Source organism: Carex rostrata, chromosome 26 (assembly GCF_964058835.1).
Source record: "Carex rostrata chromosome 26, lpCarRost1.2, whole genome shotgun sequence".
In the NCBI taxonomy this organism is placed as follows: domain Eukaryota; kingdom Viridiplantae; phylum Streptophyta; class Magnoliopsida; order Poales; family Cyperaceae; genus Carex; species Carex rostrata.
Genome location: NC_135943.1, coordinates 5,519,298 through 5,543,772, shown reverse-complemented (window position 1 = coordinate 5,543,772; position 24,475 = coordinate 5,519,298). Strand labels below are relative to the sequence as shown.

The following is a 24,475-nucleotide window of genomic DNA, read 5'->3' as shown; positions in this document are numbered from 1 at the left end:
ACCACCTGCAGCTCATGTACTAAGTTACATTAAAATAACAAATAATCACAACAAAAAAGCAACTACCAACTTACCTGGAAAATTGCCTGGAATAGCATGGCCGAATTACTAACTTACCCAAAAAAGTTGGATAATTATTACCTATCCCAATCTCTTACCCCGTCGTGACTAACTCATTATAACAGAACATCTCAATTAGACTTCTTTCTCTTCTTACTTTTATCAATCTTCGTACCCTTATTTTTATTCCTAAGTTACTTTAGCCTTCAATTTCTTGCTTATCGCAATCCCAGCTCCATCATCTTTCATCAGATGCTCATAATCCTCCAAGCTAGCAAATGGCGAGCCTCTAACCCCACCATCATGTTTCCTATTTTTATCTTTACCCTTCAATTTCTTGCTTATCGCAATCCCAGCCCCATCATCTTTCATCAGAGGCTCATAATCCTCTAAGCTAGCAAATGGCGAGCCTCTAAGCCGACCACCATGTTTCCTATTTTTATCTTTACCCTTCAATTTCTTGCTTTTCGCAATCTCAGCCCCATCATCATTCATCAGATGCTCATAATCCTCTAAGCTAGCAAATGGCGAAGCTCTAACCCCACCACCATGTTTCCTCTTCTTACCTTTACCACCTACTTTAGTAGACCCACCATCATCATCACCAACAACATGAACTTCATTGGCATCACCACCAGACCAATCGTCGTCATCATTACCATCATCACTTTCTATGACTATATCCTCAACATCAACATCATCACCATCACCAGCATTTCCAAGTAATTCATCATCATCATCACCAGTACACAAGAAAAAAATAGCAATTCACTTTCTATGTCTATATCCTAAAGAAGGAATTTTGTAAAACTAAAACGCGCACAAGAAAAAAACAAAATAGCCAAAACTATCTGCACTTACCAGTACATAAATTAACAGTGTTATCTCACAATACCGAACATTACCTGTCAAGATCATCATAATCATACTCTTGGTCTGACATAACAGACGTGCCCAACGTCTCATATTATCCGACAGTATCCGAATATTATACAAACGGATCGGATATTTTCCGACCGAATCTGTATCCGAAAATTTGATACGGATATTCAATATCCAAATATCCGTGCGGATATGGATACGGATATGGTTTAAATTTCAATTATCCATATCCGAATAGTAGATATATACTATATAGTTTACTATATATTATGAAAAAATTTATGTTATTTACTATTATAAAAAGCGGATATCCGTATTCGTATCCGGTAAAATATCTGATCCGTATCTGTATCCATCTAATATCCGATCTGTATCCGGAAAATAAAAACGGATACGGATATGGTTTTACCACTATCTGATCTGTATCCGATCCTTTTGCACCCTTATCATCAACCTCAGAATCCTCTTCTTCAATCTCAGCATCCTCTATTTCATCATCCTCACTCTCCAACGGCATCGGCATCCAATAGAAGGCCGCCATTTGTCTCATCCTCATCATCAGCCATGGCCTTATTAGATTTCTCGAGCCACCTTTGTTCAAGTAGTACTGGTGGAAGAACAGATCTTACGGTGGTACCTCATCTTCGGCTAGTTTTAGTATATCCTCTCCTATCAATCTTGGATTTGTGTCAATCTGCATAACAGCCAGAGATTATTTAGTTATTATTTGTCATATTTTAATGTGTACTGCTATACAACCTCAAAATTTCATCTGTTTATGTAAAGGAAGTATCCTGGATACCTCCTACATAGTGCGAGTAAAATAAATCTCTGTTTTGTAGGAGGTATTCAGGAACACTAGGGCAATATTACTAACTTCTTTGAGAGTATACATCATACTTCAGATTTTACAGGGAGAAACTATGGTTTTCATGAACATTCCAATTATTAGTACTACATCTGTCAATTATCTTTTATTAATTATTATTATTTGTGCAGGTTAAGGAAAAACTAATGCTGAGATTCAGAAGCAACAGAACCTATCAGGGCTCTGGATGAGAAACAATCTTACAAATAGCCAACTACTCCATAGGCATGATAATTTGCTAGTTGGATACCAGTAAAATTTTAGTCCGAAACATGTATTCCCCAGCTAGTTCAGAACTAGCGTCTAACCGGACTTGCATATGTGAAAACCTAGCAACTGTCCGGGTTTCAGAGAACAAACAAGAACTCAATTTACTGTATCACAAACAAACCATACTTGCAGATCACATCCTATGTACGGGTGCACAAGACAATAACAATTTCCTTGGTAGCAAACAGTGTGCATACAAGACTGGACGCTACAATCACTGGTCCTTTTTACAAACAAATAAAGAAAAAAACTGCAAAGACCTTGCAATTAAGAGCAATGCTCGAGCCACCATGCCATCTTCCCTCAGCTATCTTACTGGTCTTTGGCTTCTTCTCCATAAACTTATCAAGAAAAGCAGCCAGTGAAAGGTCTCTTAATGGGTTACCGTTGTACACGATTGGGGCACCCGATAGCAAAGTGTGGGCCATAATTGCCACAGAGGGGTGTACATGGGATGCAAGAACAGTGAGCTCCCACCAAGCAGCCCTGTCTGCATTACTTTGCAAAAGAAAAGCCATAATTTACTTGATGAATTTTCCACTAAAAGGTACAATACCTTTTGCTCCCAAGGGCTAGCTTGGTACCTGATTCCTCTAACAACAATCAAAAGTATAAAACAAGACGTGCAGGGAAAAAAATAATTTACAATCTTACAACATATTGAGGGTTTTTCCTATAGCACATTCAGACATGCTCTAAGTATGTATACTTTGCCAGAGATGCATGCAAATCCATTGGAATAAAATAAAAACAAAATATGAAAGGGCTTACCAGTAAGATGGCTCTCTATGGCATGGATTATATCCGGCCGGTAATGTGGTACCCACTTCAGATGTGTGCACTTCTTTGTCAACTTTACTGGGAAATTGAATTTTACCATTTTCAACTTTAGAATCAACACCATCTTGACCATTTTTCCTACCAGGTTTTGCATTTGGTTTTTCTAATTCATCATCCGATGCCTCTACAATATCTTCAAAATGCTCTATTTCATCATCATCTAATTCATTTTGAAGCACCATTGACCTTCCATTATTGAAATTTAAAGTCAGTCTACAATGCCAACAAACATTATGAATAGCATTGTTTTATTTTCTTGTTTATCAGTTTGACAAATAATAATCCATTTTAACCATTGAGATAGTTTTTAATGTTTATAGTTAGGAGTGATGTTTTTGTGTATGCCATATGGATCCAAATGTTCTCAAGTGCTGCAAGGTGCAGCACTGGATATGGATCAAATGCTATACCCCCAGACACTAAATTCAAAATTAGCAAATAACATGAAGGACAGCACGAACAAAGAGAAGTACCAAAGTGGTGATTTTGCAATGAGAACTTCTGAGAGTAAGAACAGGCACCCACAAGCATATTGAGGTGGCTATTGAAGTGCTACCTGCAGTAGAACAAAACTAAATATAGAACTTTCACATATTCTAGACAATGAAAAAACCTCAAACTTATAACTTCTAAACTCATGATAAGGGTGGTCAGGTGGGATCCTAATTATGTTTTACAAGTGTAGGAGCACCAACAGACCTGAAGGAGACACTTTGAGAAGGCAGCAACTCTTTTCAAGTTGATATCATTCTTCATTGCTTTTGTTAGTAGCCTAATAAATAGCTCTGGCTGAGGAATCAACATAAACATTGAAAATCATAAACTAAAGTTTACAAAAAAGAATTAAGAACAAGTGCGTGAGAGCAGGAAAAAGAAAGGGAGAGAAAGAACCTTGGAAGAAGTTAGATGGAATAAGAAGCTTTGCATACAGAGCACGGTAAAACCGATCACTGGCTATATAGTTTTTTGAAGAGATCTGGTACAGAAGCATCAAAGCTTGGACGCCCACATTGTGCTTCCATTTCCCAGAACCTTTCTTGTCAGGTTTAATGTCTTTTTGGGATGGATTCTCAGAGGGCCCAGACATAAGTACCTAAAAGTGGATAGAAAGAAAATAATAAAGGTACATGGGTGTATAAAATTTCCATGAACTCCATTGTTAATGGAAACAAGTATATTGCAGATATAGAAAATATTTTGGAAGTACGGATGCAGTATAGCGAAGTTAAACACCAAGATGGAAGTAGAGTAATACACAAGGGTAAGTACTAAAACACGACAGGAGCAAAATATTGCAGTCACTTACCTTGAAGAGTGCAAAATAGGCATCAACTGCCTGCTTTACTAATTTAGGACCATCCCCTATTTATGACGTAATTGGTTCAAAAATATTACCTACGACAGAAAAAAGGACAAAAAAGGCATGAACACAATAAAAAAACTTAAAAGGTGCTTAAAACTGATCAAACATGTAATTACAAAGCTAGAGATATTATTGGAGAAGGGAGAGAAGCTAACAGTCAGGGGCGGACCTACTGTAGCACAGGGGGGGCAGCCGGTCCCCTGGATTTTGAGTTTTAGTGGTGATCTATTGGTACCGATCGACTTTGCCCCACCCTAGAAATTTTTTTGGCCCTCTCTGGATGTTTGATTTGTAATTTGGATTAAATTTAGTGTTAAAATCAAAATAAATTTCCTAAATTATGATTGGTAATATTAATTATAAGTTATAGGATCAGGGGTATTGGAAAATATAAGTCAAAACATAATTTTTTTATCGAGTACCCAATTAGTTAATGGGTTTAAATCTGATAAGCTATTTAAACCCGATTTGATATTTTTTTGCCTCCCCCCTAACAAAAATCCTGGGCCCGCCCCTGCTTACAACATGATATTTGGAATGTAACGAGATATGATGCCTGAAGAGAAAACAATCAACCTCATCGATGATAACATCCTTCATATTAGGATGCACATCTAATAAAAGTAATAAATGATGCACTGCTCCTGATGCTGCTTTATTGTCTGGATCTCCCAGCTGTCACATTTAGGGGGTTTCATTTAGTTCAGTTATTTTGGCTTGAACAAAACAAAATTGGTAAAAAGCAATTCTAAACTGAATACTATTGTTAGTCAGGTTCATTCAGGTAAACAAATATGAAATTTTGGTTTCTAGATAAATTCTAATCACCAAACATAAATGCAAATCTACAAAATTAAAAAAGTTCATTTATCAAATTGGCTATCAAATATAATAAATTTTAGTCATTTCATTCAGCTGGGTTTCAAGTTCTAATCCTAGATTTCTTCAGTTCAATAAAATTTGCCTGGTTCTCTGTTCAATTGGAACCGAATTAAAACCAATTTGATAGGCATCACGTGCTTCTTTATGACAAAGAAACAAAGAAAGAAAGAGCGAGCACTAACTTTATTTACAAGAGCTGTCAGCAACCTTCTCTCTCGTTCTGATTTGCTCTTCAGAAGAACAAACACCGACTGGAAAAAAAAACCAATTAAAACAATGAAAGCACACTTCAATATCTGAAACGACCAAGTAATTTATTAAATTACGTGATCCCCGGTACAATTCATCAATCGATAATACAAAAGTTAGATTGTAACATTTGAACATTTTCTATGCCCAAGCATTGAATAGACCAGTATGTATGTCTGCAGAGAATGTGATGCTGATGTTGAGGATACAACATTCACAACATTCACAATGCACCAAGGATGTGATGTTGAGCATGCAAGTTATACGCAAATTGGTTTTGGGTACAAAAGAAGTTCGAACAATGAATTTCAAAACAGAAAAAAATATAGAATGCGTATTGTTGGTGCCATGATCAAACCCCTTCCCATATAACATTTCACAGTGCTAATGAACCACATATGATGTGGCAATGAACTGCCTACTGTTAAGATAACATTGCCATGACACAGATAATATTGCAGTGCCATTTCATTATCTCTAATCGGAGTCTACTAATTTAATTGCAATATCTCCGGACTAACTAAAACATGTGGGATAGTTAAGGGGTTCACCCTGCCAAGCTTTCATTCTTTTATCCCAGCTCTACACAAATAAACACAAATTACACAGGTTTTAATGATGTAAACTTAAATTTACTGTGTAGAAGTAAGGAAGACACTCATCTTTAATTTATTCCATGCAAAATGTTGGCTCAGTATTCCGAGAGGTCTCTTTAGGCTACAATCGCCACCGTTTGCTCCTGCAATAAGAAGATTTAACGGTTAAAAACAAAGCTGATTAGAAACATATTATGATAATTTCAAATAAATAAAAAACATATTTCGATAGTGAATCTAGACCTATGATACAATTACTAACCTTATCTGGGCTCGGATTGTACTATTAACTGTGATAGATTTCAACACATGACACCAACACAAAGTATAAAGATAATGCAAATAGATAAACAATAGACAAAAAAAAAATACAAAGATACGAACCATTTTTATTTGATAGAAGGAACATAGAAGTTTGTACTTGATATCACATTAATAGACCTATTATTTAGACTTGTTTCCATACAAAAATCTATGTTTTTGAACCAACAAATAGTGCCTTTTACATTGAATATCCCTAGAATGTGGTACTGCTATGTTTTGGTTCTTACTTTGCAGGAATCAGGCGAAATCGGGTAAAATCAAGCAAATGGCAGACTTCAGGAAGATCTGATGCGAGTCGCATCCACCTGATGCGAGTCGCATCCACCTGATGCGAGTCGCATCCACCTGATGCGAGTCGCATCAAAGCCCAAAGCGACCTGCGATGCGACCCTCACTCCTCACTTGAAGACCAGATGATGCGAGTCGCATCCACCTGATACGAGTCGCATCAACTGTTGCCGCCCAATTCAAATTCAACCCGATAAGACCCAAGTCAGATCCGTTGCCTATATAAGAAGGTCCTATGCCAGAATTTCGAGAGCTTTTTTTCCCCCTTTACATTCCAGATCACTTAGAGAGCAGAGATCAAGAGAGAAGAAGGAGATTGGAACTTGCTTGGAGAAGAGGAGAAGAGAAGATTGCAAGATCCTCTCCAATCCACCTTGGATCTTCGAGCTTCATCATGATCTGCCTATTCTCTCTCTCTTTTATGCTTTCTTTTACTATGCTTGAGTAGATCTCTAGTTCCTAGGGTTAGGATGTAGTCTCTAAACTTTGTCTTTGAGTTGCATGTTGTTTTGATCTAAGTTTGAACTTGTGTGATTCTTTGTTTGAGTATTCATTGATTGCTTGATTTTGATTGCTTGATTGATTCTTGATTGTCTACTGTTAGATGTCTATAGCATCTCTTCTAGTAATTTGGCCTTGATGTTTCTTGCAATTGAGATTTAGTATTTGAAGTAGATTTATGATCAATAGTAGCCGAGAGGTGAACTTTCCATTATCGAAAGGTTGTGGATACTTCTAGCAAACCAGACAATCAATTTAGGTTAGATACCAGTAGGTGAGAGCTACAGGTTGAAGCCTCGCACAAGAAATCAACTTAGATACGAACACATGTCAGCTCTGCTCGAGGGCCATGCGACCCGCATCAGAGATGATGCGAGTCGCATCATACGGGTCGCATCAGAGATGATGTGAGTCGCATGATAGGTCCAGAGAAGGCAAAGTTTGGGATGAAACCTGAGACCCTGGGAACGCCTTTTATCATTGTTCAAAACCAAAACCTTTAATTGCTTTCATTTACTGTTAATAGAATTGACACTCGAAATTAGGAAATATAAACAAACCAAACCCAACTTTTCACACTTCTAGTACCTAGCTAGAATAAGTAAGAATTTAGAACTCGAATTGTACCGTCCCTGAGGATCGATACCTGATTTTAATATACGAGCAGGGCTGTGCACTTGCAGCCTTAATCAAGAGTAACTCAAGGTTTTAAACTGGTACAGCTAGCTGTACCTGAAACTTTGTAGCATACTTTTGTAAGCGAACAGTACTACCTCCAACAGCAAAGTTTTTACTGACTGTATAGTGCTCAGTACCAGTATTATGGGGGTGTCACCTGTTGCAAGAAGTTGAAGCTAACTTATAATCTTGCCATGACTAACTTCTCATATAAAGGCAAGAGGTGATAGATTCGACAAATTAGAGAAACATTTTTCATGTTAATTTTTATATTCATGCAAACCTAATATAGCTTTGTAAACAATGCAACTGTTGTTCCACCATCAAGTAGTAAACTAAACAACCCATGAATTCAAATTATAATAGTAAACTAAACAATCCATGAATTCAAAAACAACAAATAACCAGAATTCAAAATGGTATATGGCCCAATTAGAGACAACAATCTTCATATTACAAATCAAATGTTAATTAAAATCCATGAGAATCAACATGCTCAAATTTCCTGACAACAGTCATGAGACTAATGATGTCCCTGAGAGTTGCAAATAAGACTTATCAAGTAAATTAAAGTAAAAAAAGAAAAGTACAGTTCAACAATAAAAAGAAAAAAGTGGCCTTCAAAGGAAACTTGTGTGAATCAGCAACTGTCTTGATGTCTCCAGTGGTGTAATCCGAATGGTCAAGGGAATAAGACAACCCAGTTCTAGCTGGAGAGTCCAAGTAGATTATACTAGAGACCTGACAACACACAAAATATTATACAATTACTCAATAAAATGAAAAATAAAAAAAAATATATGAGGAAGCATGCATGAATTACCCCTAAATGAAGATCAGGGTAGGTTAGTTGGCATTTGCCTATGTTATGTTTGTATCGAGTCAGACATTTGCCTATGTTAACTAGATATATGACTTCTGAAACTTAACAATAGGATAACCATCTATCAATGTGCACCCGAAATAAAAATAATATGTACATATATAGTGTACAACATCCCCTGATTATCTGACATAACAGAAAGTCAATTAAGTACACATGTTGACAAACGGCTAATGTTTCGCATAATATCATAACCAGCTCCCAAAGTGCACCAGAAATTAGAAAAGAAAAAAAAGCAATACCTCATCACAATGTACCATCAACTTATTTCCTGAAATCTCTGTGCTGGTTTCCTAACAAGAAAAAAAAAACCAATTAAAACAATGCAGGCACACTTCAATATCTGAAACGATCAACTAATTAATTAAATTATGTGATCCCCGCTAAAATTCATCTATCTATAATTCAAAAGTTAGATTAATTTACCATTTGAACTTTTTGTATGCTGAATAACCCAGTACGTATGTCTTCAGAGTATGCGTCTGGTTCATACAACATTCACAATACACCAATGATGTATCGTTGAGGATGACAGGTATACGCAAATTGGCTTTGGGTACAAAAAAAGTTTGAACAAAGAATTTCAAAATAGAACAAAATAAAGATACAATACGTACTTTTGGTTAACTAGATATATCATTTCTGAAACTTAACAACATGATAACCATCTATCAATGTGCACTCGAAATAAAAATAAATATGTACCTATAGAATACAACATCCTCTTGTTATCTGACATGCTGACAAAAGGCTAATGTTTCACACAATATAACAACCAGCTCCAACAGTGCACCAAAAATTTGAAAATAAAAAGGCTATACCTCATTATAATGTACCATCCACTTATTACAAGGCATTGCAACAAGTCAAGTCCACCCATTGACATATTTGGAATGATTGGCTAGTACTATCCTCGTGTTGGTTTCCTAATAGGAACTAATAAACAACAGCCCCAATTAAAATAATGCAGGCACATTTCAGTACCTGAAACAACAAAGTAATTTATTAAATTATGTGATCCCTACTAAATTGTGATTGGGTTTCATTTCTAGCCTACCCTGCCAAGCTTTCATTCTTCTTTCCCAGCTCTACACAAATAAATACAAATTACACAAATTACAGATATTACACAAACTACACAGGTTTTAATGATGTAAACTTAAGTTTATTGAGTAAAAGTAAAGATGACACTCATCTTCAATTTATTCCCTGCGAGCTATTGTGCTTAATATACCGAGAGGTCTCCGTAGGCTATGAATGCCACAGTTTGCTCCTACAATAAAAAGATTTAACGGTTAAAACCAAACTTTATTAGAAACATATTGTGATAATACCAAATATAAAAAAAATATATATTTTGATAGTGAAACTAGATCTGTAAATTCAATTACTAACCATTTATTGACCAGTCATTTTTAACAAATGTAGAATGACATTCGGGGCATGTAGCCTATATAGGTAAGGGCTCAAAACCTGAGTGGAGGTTTGGCGAGGCATGTAGCCTACCATGTTTTAATTTTTCTTACCCAGCTCTAGACAAATACACACAAATTACACAAATATTTTAATGATACAAACTTAAATTTATTGAGTAAAAGCAAAAGACGACACTCATCTTTAATTTGTTCCTTGCAAGCTATTGTGCTTAATATACCGAGAGGTCTCTATAGGCAACAAACGCCACCGTTTGCTCCTGCAATAAAAAGATTTAACAGTTAAAAGTAAACCTGATTAGAAACATATTGTGATAATACAAATAAATAAATAAAAATATATTTTCATAGTGAATTTAGATCTGTGAAACAATTATTAACAATATCTGGGCTGGGATTGTACTATTCATCACATGACACCTACACAAAGTAGAAAGATAATGCAAATAGGTAAACAATCAACAGAAAAAGAAGAAAGAATATGGAGATATGAACCATTTCTATTTGGACAAAAGAAGGAACATAGAAGTTTGTACTACCTGCACCACAAAGTTTTTACTGACAATATAGAATTAATTAGCAATATTATGGGGTGCACGTGTTGCCATGACTAACTTCTTATCTAAAGGCAAGAGGTGATAGATCTGACAAATTAGGGGAAATATATTCTCCAAGTTAATTGTTATTTTCATGCAGACCTTCTGTAGCTTTGTAAATAGTGCATCTGTTGTTCCACTATCAAGTAGTACACAACTACATTTAAAAAAAAAATCAGCTGGTGAATTAATAGGAGTACGCAATATAATCTGTTTGTATCGCGTAAGACATTTGCCTATGTTAACTAGATATATGACTTCTGAAACTTAACAACAATGATAACCATCTATCAATGCGCACCCAAACTAAAAATAATATGTACATCTATAGAGTACAACATCCTCTGATTATCTGACATAATTGCAAGTCAATTCAGTACACATACTGACAAAAGGCCAATGTTCCGCAGAATATAATAACCAGCTCCCAAAGTGCACCATAAATTAGAAAAGAAAAAAAGCAATACCTCATTATAATGTACCATCCACTTATTTCCTGACATCTCAGTGGTAGTTTCCTAACAAGAAAAAAAATCAATTAAAACAATGCAGGCACACTTCAATATCTGAAACAACTAAGTAATTTATTAAATTACGTGATCCCCGGTACAATTCATCTATCTATAATACAAAAGTTTGATTTACCATTTGAACATTTTGTATGCTCAAGCATTGAATAGACCAGTATGTATGTCTGTAGAGTATGGGTATGGTTCATAGAACATTCACAATACAACAAGAAAATCGTGTTATACATGACAGGTATACACAAATTGCTTTTGTGTACAAAAGAACTTTGAACAATGAATTTCTAAACAGAAAAAAAAAAAATAAAGATAGAATGCATACTTTTGGTGCCATGATCAAACCCCTGCCAGTATAACATTTCACAGTGCTAATGCACCACATATGATGTGGCAATGACCTGCCTACTCCTAAAATGCTACTGTTAACACAACATTGCCATGACACAGATTATACTGTGGTACCATTTCATTATCTCTAATAAGAGTTTACTAATTTAGTTGCAGTTTCTCCGGACTAACTAAAACATGTGGGATAGTTGAAGGGCAAGCAAACAATTCTCCCGAAGGAATATAGTACGAACTTTAAAAAATGTGAACATGAAATCCTATTTGCTATTTTCAAAACAATTTCTTGAGGCAAAATAACATCACAATACACCAAGTAGGGATAAATTAACCATTTGAGCCCTTACCTATATATGTGCTAATTAAATTTTACACCTATATAAATGTAGAATGACATTCGGGGCCCTATTCTGCTTTGGGTACCACAAAACGTAGAAGATCGAACAATTCATCTGTCTATTATTCAAAAGTTAGATTTAACATTAGAACATTTTGTATGCTCAAACATTGAATAGACCAGTAGAGTATGTGGCTGGTTCATACAACATTCACAATACACCAAGAATGTGATGTTGACCATGACAAATCTATGCAAATTGGTTTTGGGTACAAAAGAAGATCGAACAATGAATTTCAAAGCAGTATAAAACAAAGATAGAATACGCACATTTGGTGCCATGATCAAACCCCAGCCAGTATAACATTTCACAATGCTAATGAACCACATATGATGGGGTAATGACCTGTCTACTTTTAAGACAATGATGTCAAGACCCAGATTATATTATGGTGCCATTTCATGACCTCTAATCAATGTCTACTAAATTACTTGTAGAATCTTCGAACTAACTAAAACATGAGGGATAGATATGGGGCAAGCAAACAATTCTCTCGAGGGAATATAGTATGAACTTTCTAAAATGTGAAGATGAAACCCTATTTGCCATTTTCAAAACAATTACTCGAGCCAAAATAACATCACAATACGCCAAGGACAAATTAACCATTCGAATACTTAACTATATAGGATCTAATTTAATCTTACGCCTATATAACTGTAGAATGACTTTTGTGGCTCTGTTCTGCTTCAGGTACCACAAAACGTAGAAGGTGAGGATCTTGGTGAAATCAGAGACCAATGTTGAGAGATTCAGCACTTATCTCAGCCTACATGCATCCTTCTTGTTTCAGGTCTGACCATTACCTAAGCCTGGATCAACCAACCAAGTGCGAAGAAGAAAAAATATATAGTGAAACAAAGAAAAAAGATAGATAAGAGAGGATGTAACCTCAGCCAATGAATTACACATCATGAGTCAGCATCGAACTGACATGAGCATCCAAGTTGACAAAAAGGCAAAACAGAAATTATGACTGGTTTCCAGTGGATTCTAAAAAAATTGTCATACCCCGATGATAGGATTGACAACCCGCCATGCTCATCAGCGCAAGGTGATTTATAAAATCTTATAAATTCATATATACATATATCACTAGTACAAAAAACTCCTTTACTGACTGTTAAAAAACCCCTTTACTGACTGTTATTGAGGCGTCACTGATGGCGCCGCCAGTATAGGTGCTCAACACTGACGGGTAAAAAACAGTCACTGTAAATAGCCTACACTGACGGTTTAAAAAACAGTCAGTGTAGGGTGCCTACAGTGACTGTTTTCTTAAAAAACAGTCACTGTAGGCACCCTACACTGACTGTTTTCTTAAAAAAACAGTCACTGTAGGCACCCTACACTGACTGTTTTCTTAAAAAAACAGTCACTGTAGGCACCCTACACTGACTGTTTTTAAAACAAAACAGTCACTGTAGGCACCCTACACTGACTGTTTTCTTAAAAAACAGTCAGTGTTGGCGTAAAAATTTTGGCATGATTCTGCCTGTAACAGGGCTAGCCTCCATATTTTTGCCAGCCATATATATTACTATACTACATTAATTGACTGTTAAATAGAAGATCATACAAATAATATACACAACATAAACACAAGACAACACAATTTAATAACATAACATATTCATTCACAAAAAAACCACACTATAGTAAAATATACATAGTAACAAAATATACATTTGAAATTAACAACATTACATTTGTTATGACTAATTTAGAAGTTGTCCAAGAAAAATGTACACCATTGTCGAGTTATTGAATGAAGTTGTATCGTTGTATATTTTTCTGTCGGTAAATCACACTACATGAATACAAATTAAGAAGTTAATTTTATCCAAGTTATATGAAAAATGAATCAATTTCAATCATAAAATACATTAGAAAAAATGTCAAATTCCGTAGTGACTAAGAAATACTTTCACTCACAGGCTTGAAGATGCAGGTTATGCTGTTGGTGCCAGAGTTCTTGAACTTCTGTCACAGAGACAAAGTAAACAATTATTTAACATAGTAATACAGTATATTTTTTGTGGTTGCTTCCCACTAATTTGTTTTTAAAAAGAATAGTAAAGTACTGGAGGAATTTTATATGAAAAAACAATTGATATAAGAATATTCCTACTATAGAGAATGCTACAAGTGTTTGCCTTCTTTTTGCCATATGTCCCACATCTCATTCGTTGTTGGAACCTATGAAAAAAAAAACAGAAAGTGCCATAGAAATAAATTCCTCATTTGTAGAGGCAATCACATACTATACTTCACCATATGTGGTGCCTCGAGATATTCAGTAGTCAGAATATTATAGAGCATATTACAAGTTGTCTAAATAAATGTTGAAGTATCAAATCTTGGTTGAATCCAGCAACAATGGTACCTACTGAAAAGACAATAATTATGTCACTTTCAAATAATAGACTATGTTACTTTCAAAAATGAAAACCAATTTATTTAGAGATATATTGTAAATTTGACAATTTCGTTCTGGAAAGACAATAATTATCAACATTCGAAAATGCACTAGATTACAATTGCTTTAGTTATAAACCAAACTCAAATTGGCTTTTGAGGAAAATAAACAGGATCTATTTGTAGTGAATTAAGAGTGAAATAAAATAGAATACAAACCAGGTGCCACCTAGGGAGAGGGTGGTAACATCTTCATCGGGAAAACAGACATCAGCCTAGCAAATGCGAAAATCAAACAAATTAATTCTCATAGTAAAAAAAAAAATAGATAGATTTGATTGAATCCGTGTATATAAAGATTATAACTTTTTCTTTCCCTTTCTTCCACTTCAAAATTGAATTAAGACCAAGCACAAATAACTTTTCCCATTTTTCCATATCCGATTTGAACAAAAAAATAACAGGGTCATTTTACTGCTTGCTATTCCATTGTTCTCGCCAATTAGAGAGAGCAGTGGGGAAAATGGAGACAACACCTTCGTCCCAGGTGAGAGGCTTGTAGAGCACAGCCGTCAGGCTGTCGTCTCCGGACTCCGGTGGCCACCTTCGCAAAACCCCACCACATCGCCGACGGGAGGCCACGCACCCCTGTCACCAACGCCAAAGCCATTTCCATTTCTGACAATCCTCTGAAAGTGTTTTATATTTTGATTTATCTGTTTGGTTAACTATAATCCATAGAGAGAGAGAAACAGCTGCGGATTTAGTGAATCAGATCTAGATCTGGGAGAAGAGAGGAAGTGAGGTAGTGCTGAAAGATAGAAGGTGGGGGCTGACCACCGCTTAAGGAAAGGGGAATCGGAGAAAAGAGAGGAGGGTCGCAGTTTTTATTTTTAGCTGAGAGAAAGAGAGAGTTTTCAAAAAAGAGAGAGAGGAGGGCGGGGGAAATGAAAATTTTTGGACATAATGGAAGGGAAATGGCGCAAATTGACGAGGAAATGAAATTTTCAGAGCGGGAGGGATATGTTCTAAAAGAAGATGCAAATAGTCACGGGAAAATTTGTGCAGTTTGTATTTAATTCTGACCGTTCAATTTTTAAGCCGTCAGTATTGTATTCAACACCGACGGTTCGCTTACTAAACAGTCAGTACAGGATATTAATACTGACGGTTCCAAAATAAAAACAGTCATTATATGACTTTAACACTGACGGTTTTGAAATAAAAATAGTCAGTTTAGTATATCAACACTGACGGGTCTAAAACAAAAACAGTCAGTAAAAGTATCAACACTGACGGTTCCGAAATAAAACAGTCAGTGAATCAAAATTACAAAAAAAAATGAAAATAAAATCAACATAAAAGGAAGTTTGGAATCGGACCGTTCATTTTCACACGGAAAATCAACGGTCGATCTGTAATGAAATCATTCCAAATCTATTTTAAAATGATCAAGGTAGAACATTGAACGTAACCAACATAAAAGTTCAGAAGTTTTATTATGTATGAGTTTCGATCCAACACAAAGTGTTTATGACCATACGATGCTTCAATTTTTGGTCAACTAGATGGATGGGTAAATAAAAACAAATTTTGATCAAACTTGGATGCAAAACAATATATGCAGTGCTCTTTAATTTAAACGGTTCTGATCGACCCACGAACAACATATTCTTGTGCATCTTCATTAATTCACGGAACGAGAGTTTATGTTTTATGTTCATGCATAGAAGATGTGAGTCATATATGCAACATGCATGTAATTTAATGTGTCAAAATTATTTGATTAAACAATAAATGTTATAACATTAATTATTGCATAAATATTACTAATTAATATAATTTCCATTACCAAATATTTTCAAATATTAAAGTCAAATTTTGATATTAATTGTCTAATCACGTATTATTACTAATCATATTTATTAAATCAACACTGACTGTTAATAAGATAAAACAGTCAATAAAAAGTTCAATAGTGACGGTTCTATTAAACCCATCAGAGAGCTAGGTTTTTTTTATGAAACATAACAGAGAGAAACACTGACCCTTTTCTTAAAAAAACAGTCACTGTAGAGTATACTATCAACACCGACCCTTTTATTAAAAAAACAGTCACTGTAGGGTGAGGCAACACTGACCCTTTTATTAAAAAAACAATCACTGTAGACTATACTATCAACACTGACCCGTTTATTAAAAAAACAGTCACTGTAGGGCGAAGCAACACTGACCCTTCCTTTAACATAACAGTCAGTGTTGGTATACCGCTCAACACTGACGGTTTTCTAATAAAAGGGTCGGTGTAGGTGGTGATCAACACTGACGGTTAACAAAAAAAAACAGTCAGTGTTGATTCACTGACGGTTGTTTACAATTGAACAGTCAGTGTTGAAATTCTTCTTATTTACGATTTTGTCACGCAGTCTCTACACTGACTGTTACACGTTAAAACCGTCGGTGATTGACGGTCAGTGAAAGGCTTTTTTGTACTAGTGTATATTACCAATGACATAACTTACTCTCTTTTTTGAAAGTCAGTCTTCATGTTCGAAATCGCATTTTCTTATCTTGAGTTTTGTACTTGGAACCCACAAAGTGGAACGGTGAGAGATTGAAAATCTCCCAGCGCAGTATTCAGTTCCAGTCAAGTTATCCTTAGATCCGACCAACTGAAACTAAAACAACACCGATCACAAACAATATAGACTACAATAATAATATAAGAATCAAAGAATCTAACTTACCAACTATTAGTCAAGAATAAAAAATATAAGTTCACTTTAAGAAATTCTCAAGTGCCACTTTAAGAAATGCTCAAATATCGCAAAAGAAATCAGCAAGCTAGAGAAACAATTGATAATACCATAACAATTTATAATAAGCAAGTCATAGAAACAATTTATAGCAATAACAATCAAGCAAAATAAACATTATATCATGCAATGCTCATGTACAATAGACTTAAAGAGTCCATAACTAAAGCTAATGACACCCCTAACTATATATATAAACATCAGTTGCACCTCTGATTGACTCATGCATCAAATTTTAACCGAAACATTCAGAAGACGCACAATCATATCAATAATAAGTGCCATACAATCAATGAGATTGCAGTACGGTAAATATGTAATTGAATTTATGCATTAATATTAGTATATATTAAGGAAATAAATATAAAATCAAATAAAAAAATATTCTATCGTTCACAGCTTATCACATTGAGTAGGTGTAAACGACAATTTATTTTCCCGATATCATACATAACGAAGAAATTTTGTTGCAGCAGCGGTCAAACAAAGCAGACCAGTATTTGGGTCAATGATAAAATAATTACTAGTATTAATTAGGCCCCAAAGCTACGCTGGTAGTGTAGATTGTAGAGAGGCTTCAAGTATCTCTCCTCCTTATTAAGGAGCTTAATGTCTAGATCTTAGAAGGATTCTGATTTCTTTTTCTTTTTTTTCAGAATGATACTCAGCCATTGAATTTTCAGATCGCATATAGATGAATTTTTCAAATTATGAGCTTCAACACTTAAGTATGCATTGGTCGCGCCGCATATGATCCCAGTCTCCGTAGACCGCGCGCTGCACCCATGGACCGCGGCTTTGAACCACGCACGGCACCTACGGACCAAGCCTGTGCACCGCGCACCATTTTTCTTTTTTTCTGCTGAAGGCGGGATTCGAATCCAGTTATCTTGTAGATAAATATAGTATTTAAATATTTTTTTCTACAAATTTGATTTAAATTATCTCTCCTCCTTATTAAGGAGCTTAATATTTTCTACTATATGATTTGCTTCCGTACTGTGCACGGGCACGATTACTAGTAATTATATTATGTCGGGTTGTCACTTCTCTGCAAAAATAACATTCCGTCAAGAAAAAAAGATATGATCGAGGACCAGCTTGTAGCCTTGGAACCTTTATTTTCTCGTCTCTGTGTATTAAGAGATTTTTTATTTATTTTGACCTGATTCTATTCAGTTCTCTGTCTCTTCTCGTCGCTTCATTGTTGATCATCCAACTTGTCCAAACTACAAGTATCAGACCCGTAATGTTTCACGTAGGCAGTAGGTCAGATCAGTTCTACAGAAAAATAATTAATTTACTAAAATACGTGTTAATGAAAATGAAACAATGTTTCACATTCTTTATGTCTTTCTAGTTTGTCCATATATTTATTACAGTGGAAAAACTTAAACAGTTGCATTTTTTTAATTTTGAAACTGAAAACATGTATTTCAAAATTTTAAAATAAGACCTCTCACACATGTACATTTTTTCGAGTGAAACATGTACGCTATTTGAACTTGTAATCAATATGAGATCATATATTTTTTCGTTATGATTTTTTTCATATAAAATTTCATGCATTTTAGTATTCGTCCCACTCGTTTGACCAACATAAAAAAGAATATTTCTGCTTTTAAAAGTAAAATAATATAATTCAATAGAGATAAGTTAAATTAGAAAAAAAAAAATGTTTCATTGACGCTTTGCTATAATCAACATTGTGAGAGAAATAAATGACTTAATTGTTTAATTGTTTACGATAATTGATGGTTTGTATGGCTAATTTGAATTTCGACTTAGTCGATTAAATTATTTTAAGTCAAATTTGTCGAGCTTAATGTTATTTAGATTAATTTGTTTGAACTTCTTTTGAAATCTAATATTTGATCTAGTAGTAGATGCAATGTTCTCTGTGTAAAAGATTTTCAGTTCAAAACTGCAATAAAAACTTCTTAATAAATATTTAAAGATTAAACAGTTCGTTTCCAACTTAAATTAAAAATAATAATACAAAGACACGACTATGAACTTTCCTAAAAAAAATTAAATGACTCAAATTTTCTTTATAAAAGAACAACTATTAATTATATTTGACTCTTTAGTTCTTTGGATAATATACAAATAAAATTCTAATGATTTATCTAAACGAGTTCAAACTTGTTCAAATTCTTCGAATTCCAGCTCGTAAACAAATAAAATTAGAACTTGAATAAAATAAGAATATAATAATATTTCAACAGAAGTTTCCTCTCTATTATGGTAAAAGATTTCCTTAACTTTACGGTTTAAGATTAACTCTCAGACACTTTGAGATTCAGCCTAGTACGGAGACAACATTATTGGGCTTTGAGATTCGTGCCATGTTAAAAAGAACGGTCCAGATTCAGTAATATAAAAAATTCCCTATTACAGTACCGGCGAGAATCTGAATTCCCAATTGAATCGAGTACTCAGAAATTAGGTTTACATCAGTTCCGAAGACCACGTCCATCCAAGTTTACTGTCTGTCTGGATTCCACATTTTACTTGGGATCTCGGCTACTGAAGCACACTTCAAAAATATACTTACTTCTACCATTCACTTCTCTTCTCCTCCCGCTACCCCCTTCAATTTCTTCCAATGGCGCGAGATTTCTCAGGTACTATTGATCCCTTCCTCTCCGCCAGCACCATCACTCCTCAAAATTCCTCCTCTCACGCCTTTTTTATTTTTTGTTTTCTCTGAAGTAAGGTGTGTTTTCGTCTAATTTCAGGCGGAAGTCGAGAAGAGTTGCAAAGAACGCTTTTGGATGCTGCTGCGTTGGGGCAACTCTCAGTTCTCAAAAGTATTTCAACTTTATTTTCAATAAATACAATTTTACCCAATTATCTTTGTAATAATGCTCAAATAATCCTCCCTCATCGGTGCTATGCATCTTACTGGAAGATGTCTGTGAAGAAAATACAATTGTAGAGGTCTTTTCGCACAGATGCGGTGAAATCTGCCTGGGTGTGTGCGGATGTGTTTGTTTTAGAGAGAGAGAGAGAGTTTTGTGGGGAGGTTGTGCTTTGGACAGTTTGTTACTTTTTGCGTTTCATTTCACTTTGGTTTTGTTTGGGTTTGTTTATTTCAACTGTGCAGAAATGGCAAAGATGTTAGACAAAGGGGAGGGGATGAAGAAGACCATAGAGATAACAAAGGAAGCCAATGGGATAGGTGCTTTTCATTTTGCAGCATCTTATGGGAGAACAGATATCTGTCGTTACTTAATCGAGGAGTTGGGTTTTGATCCAGATTTTCGGTCTGATCAAGGTTTAATTTCTTCTCTTAGTTTTTCTTTTATTCTCAAGCGCCATTCTATTTTATCATTTTTTTTATTTAAGGTTGTTACTTTTTGGTTATGTGAAGCAATATGAGATATTGATAAATGCTCTGTCTTTATTATTGTTTCTACAAGCAATGCTTTTGTTACAGGTTATTTCACACAAACAGCTTGTATGACCTGGAAATAGTGTTCAAGCTCTAATTATGTGGTCACCATGAAAAAGATCTACGGAAACCAAAATTTTAATTAATGAATATATTACAGGTAAAACACCACTTTTTTGTGCAGCCCAAGAAGGGGAAACTGGCACTTTGACTTATCTCTGTAATTCTGGAGCCGATCCTACATGCACTGATTGGAAAGGCGAGACGCCTCTGCACATTGCAGCACAATGGGGTCTCTTTCATACACTTTCTCTCCCTCTTTGTTCACACACACGACAGGGAAAGTAGAAAGACAAGTTAAGAATGGATTGATGGGTTATCTTGGTATCTCGGTAACACAGAAAAATAAATTCCCTCTTTTGTCGTAAAATATTCCTTCCAAATTTTAAAGTTGGATCTAGTAAGATTAATTACTAAACTTGTTGATGGCAGTTTATATTATTTTTAGTAGTTAGTTATGTTTAACTTCTATTTTTCGTGTTTCATCTCTAGGACAAGACAAGTCTATTGAATTCTTGCTCTCCAAAGGAATTGCTGTGGATCCCGAAAGCTACCGTGGGACACCTCTTCATTATGCTGTAGCCTATTCCAATGAAAAAGCTGCAAATATCTTAGTGGAGCACAATGCTGATGTAATTTGTTTAAATTATCTTCCAGTACAAAATTAATATATAGGTTAAACTTTTCTTATATAATTAATATTTCTTCTAATAATGAAGTTTATGTTTTTTCCAGCTCAACAAAGTCAGTAATGAACTCTTTACTCCACTTCGAATGTCTATCTTTGGTGGATCTTTGGATTGCACAAAGCTTTTGATTAAGGTATGACTCCTTTTCTTTGTAATAAACCATTTTGCAAGGCACAACAGTTCGTAGGAAATTTTAATGAGGCTTAAAATGTGTAGCCCAGCATTTTAGTGTTAGAAATGGTTAGCTTAATAATCGCTAGAGTCACTATAGTTTCACTTGATGAAAAGTTGCTATTGTTGCGGATTTGCTATTGCTCCTTTTCCTTAATAGTTTCTATTGTGTTTATAACTAATAGGCTGGTGCAGATGTAAACTTGTGCTGTCCTTTAGCAACTGCAATTTTTGAACATTCAGCTGAGACAGTGAAGTGCTTGTTGGAAGCTGGGGCTGACCCCAATATTCCCAGTGAAGTCAGGCTCAATGATGTGAATTTCTTGCTATCAACCTTTTATTATAATTGAAAGCTTGCACCTTATATCAAAAATTTACATATCGATATTAATTTTCTTCGCATGCTAGGTCAAGTGATATATCAATAGTTATGTTTTTCTTGTAATAACATTCTTTCAACTTTAATATTCTGAAAGTAATGTGACTTATTTTTTTATGATGTATTTTATTGTTGTAGTATGGAATGTTGCCAATAGAAATTGCAGCTGAGTGCGGAGAAAAGAGATTTGTTCAAATGCTTCTTCCTTTGACATCTCAGCTTCCTACTGTGCCAAACTGGACTGTTGAAGGAATTATTAATTATGTAAAGTCTCCAGCTTTTAAGAAAAAGGTTGGTGATCCATTTTAAATGCTCTGTCAATGTAGTATTCCATTTTAAATGTGCTATATCCCCAATTTATTTTAGACGTCTCATTTCATTACTTTGCATGCTTTAGCATGAAATTAGGAGAAAGCAGATGTTTGCTTACTGGAAAGATGAAGGTGGCCAAGCATTTAGGAGAAGTGAGTATTTAGCAACGATAAACTTCTATTCTGCTGTAAGTTTGCTATTGGATAATTTTATATTTGATAACTTTTGTCAATTGATATTTAATACTTTCAAGCCTTCGACTTCTGAATTGGGTATTGTTTCCACTTTCTCTTGTTGTAGGCAATGTTGATGTTCCCAACAGATGCAATAATATTTGCAAATAGGAGTTTATGTTGGCTTCGTATGGCGGAAGGGGATCTCGCTTTGGAGGATGCTCAGACGGCTAAATCCCTTGGGCAGAACTGGCCCAAAGCCTACTACCGTCTGGGTGCTGCTTTCATGTCACTAAAGGCTAGTCGCTTCAATATAAAAAATTATGATTGCACTTTTATGTATTCTACTGTCTTATTCCTTTAAACGGATGTGGTATTGTCTCATAACGAAATATCGTTTTAATTCTATGATATAATTTGTCCGGTGGGATACATAAAATATTAGGCAAGGATTTTTTTGTTTGCTTTCTTCGTCTGTTTCATGCAGAACCGCGCAAGAAAAGTTGCAGTTAGAAAGACACAAAACAATTACAGTAGTATGGTCCTTTTTTACTGTGCTTATTATGGAATTTTTTTTTTTTTTGAAGGTCAGTGGGCATTGGCTCAACCGACAATTTCATTGATAAGAAAAAAAGTTATTTACAAAAGTAATAAGCCAAAAATATTTAGAGAAAGGTAATCAACACTCCTGTCTTCTTTGTCCTATATATGATTTTTTTTTTTTGGGTGTTCGAAGAGATATGAAGAAGCTTCTCAGGTGCTTTTGGATGGCTTTAATTTGGATCCAGCCAACAAGGATATGGAAAAAGCTCTATTGTAAGTATTGCTCCCTTTATAATTGAAGTTTTCTAGTAAGTTTGATCTCCCTTTATTTTGGATTTTCCTTTTTTTTGTTTTGATCAGATACGGGCTCAGTATGCAATCCTTGTCCAAAAGTCTGACATGTTGTTGTGACATTAAATTTGTAGGGAGGCCTTGAATTGCATGAAGAAATCTAATGATGTGTAGGTACATTCAAAGAAAAGAGCATTAGTTGGACTTACTCTATTTTGGAGTGACCTCTTGGTTTGTTTAAAATTTTCTGTAGTGTTTGACACAGTTAACTTCTGTTGAGGGGGTAGAAGTATAAACTTGTATGTATGAAGCAAGATTATAGGGATCCATGTATTAGTTTCTTGTCGTGTGTGTGATACTAATTCTCATTGCATGTTCCTTGACATACGTGTATTTCAAAATTTGGGGCGTATCTTACCAATAGATTGTGCTGTATTGGTTTTAGGCTTTTAGCACATACAGGGAATACATTGGTCAAAATTGATAAACATTATAGGAACACATCTCGCCATAGATCAGTTCGTGTAGATATTTTTGGATTCACCTTGGGTTCTTTTTGTGTGTGATTCAAGGAAGAGCCCAATTTTTTGTTAACCTGTCCTAAATCTATTAATTTGTAATTCTACAAACTGTTAAGTTCGCAAAATATTAGAAGAGAGTTTTAACCTTTTAACTACATACAGTTTCTCATACAAACTGTAGTCTTTTTTTCTTATTTGTAATATACAACTTGTCAGAACTAGTTTGATATTATATTCTTGATGCATCATTGATATTTTGAGTATAATATTTATTGCATTTCCTGATAAGCTTCACAGATTTAGTTAATACGTGCACGTCGTTTTTGTTCATTGACGTTGTCAACAATTATAAATGCAGAATGAAATAGACTGAATGCAACGGACAGAAAACATTTGTTCATAAATGATAAATCATGATTGTAAATGTATTTTTACAATTCGATCTGAACGCATGCATTCATGTTCTTACGCATGAGTCATTACAATTCATGGAATCATAATGGTAAATATATATATATATATATATATATATATAGGCTGTGGCTAATTTGCTGCCGGCGGTGCTGCCACTGTTTTTTTTATTTTTTGATGTTCAAACGACAAATCTAAACCGTTAGATGTTTAATCTATATTATAATCTACTTGGAGACCAAATTTTACATTTTTTGGAATTTTTTTACTATATATTAAGCTGGTTTGAAAACCGCTGATTTCAATGCTGC

The 24,475-nt window shown here is 34.8% G+C and overlaps 1 protein-coding gene and 1 pseudogene across 2 annotated transcripts; one reads left to right on the top strand and one right to left on the bottom strand.

The window, feature by feature from the left end:
• Window positions 1-37: 37 nt before the first annotated feature.
• Window positions 38-15,077, bottom strand: LOC144544134 (uncharacterized; annotated as a pseudogene). Its single transcript, XR_013508149.1, has 21 exons — window positions 15,006-15,077; window positions 14,621-14,676; window positions 14,068-14,182; window positions 13,919-13,966; window positions 11,181-11,231; window positions 10,339-10,377; window positions 9,919-9,957; window positions 9,742-9,772; window positions 9,111-9,166; window positions 8,927-8,977; window positions 8,433-8,542; window positions 8,294-8,336; window positions 5,348-5,461; window positions 4,806-4,958; window positions 3,812-3,929; window positions 3,620-3,709; window positions 3,394-3,476; window positions 2,852-3,106; window positions 2,341-2,578; window positions 1,352-1,636; window positions 38-807 (listed from the first exon to the last, which is right to left on the bottom strand). The product of XR_013508149.1 is annotated as an uncharacterized LOC144544134 (transcript).
• A 4,726-nt stretch (window positions 15,078-19,803) lies between these two features.
• LOC144544133 (uncharacterized) lies at window positions 19,804-22,762 on the top strand. Its single transcript, XM_078292537.1, has 10 exons — window positions 19,804-19,844; window positions 19,959-20,030; window positions 20,327-20,497; window positions 20,775-20,906; window positions 21,167-21,306; window positions 21,410-21,496; window positions 21,720-21,833; window positions 22,052-22,204; window positions 22,311-22,412; window positions 22,526-22,762. Exons 1-10 carry the CDS (start codon window positions 19,826-19,828, stop codon window positions 22,760-22,762), a joined length of 1,227 nt encoding a protein of 408 aa, XP_078148663.1. The 5' UTR covers window positions 19,804-19,825.
• Window positions 22,763-24,475: the final 1,713 nt, after the last annotated feature.

Coding starts and splice junctions, on each gene's coding strand:
- LOC144544133 (XM_078292537.1), top strand. Junction 20,907..21,166: donor GCACATTGCAGCACAATGGG/GTCTCTTTCATA, acceptor TTTCATCTCTAG/GACAAGACAAGTCTATTGAA. Junction 22,205..22,310: donor CTCCAGCTTTTAAGAAAAAG/GTTGGTGATCCA, acceptor TGCATGCTTTAG/CATGAAATTAGGAGAAAGCA.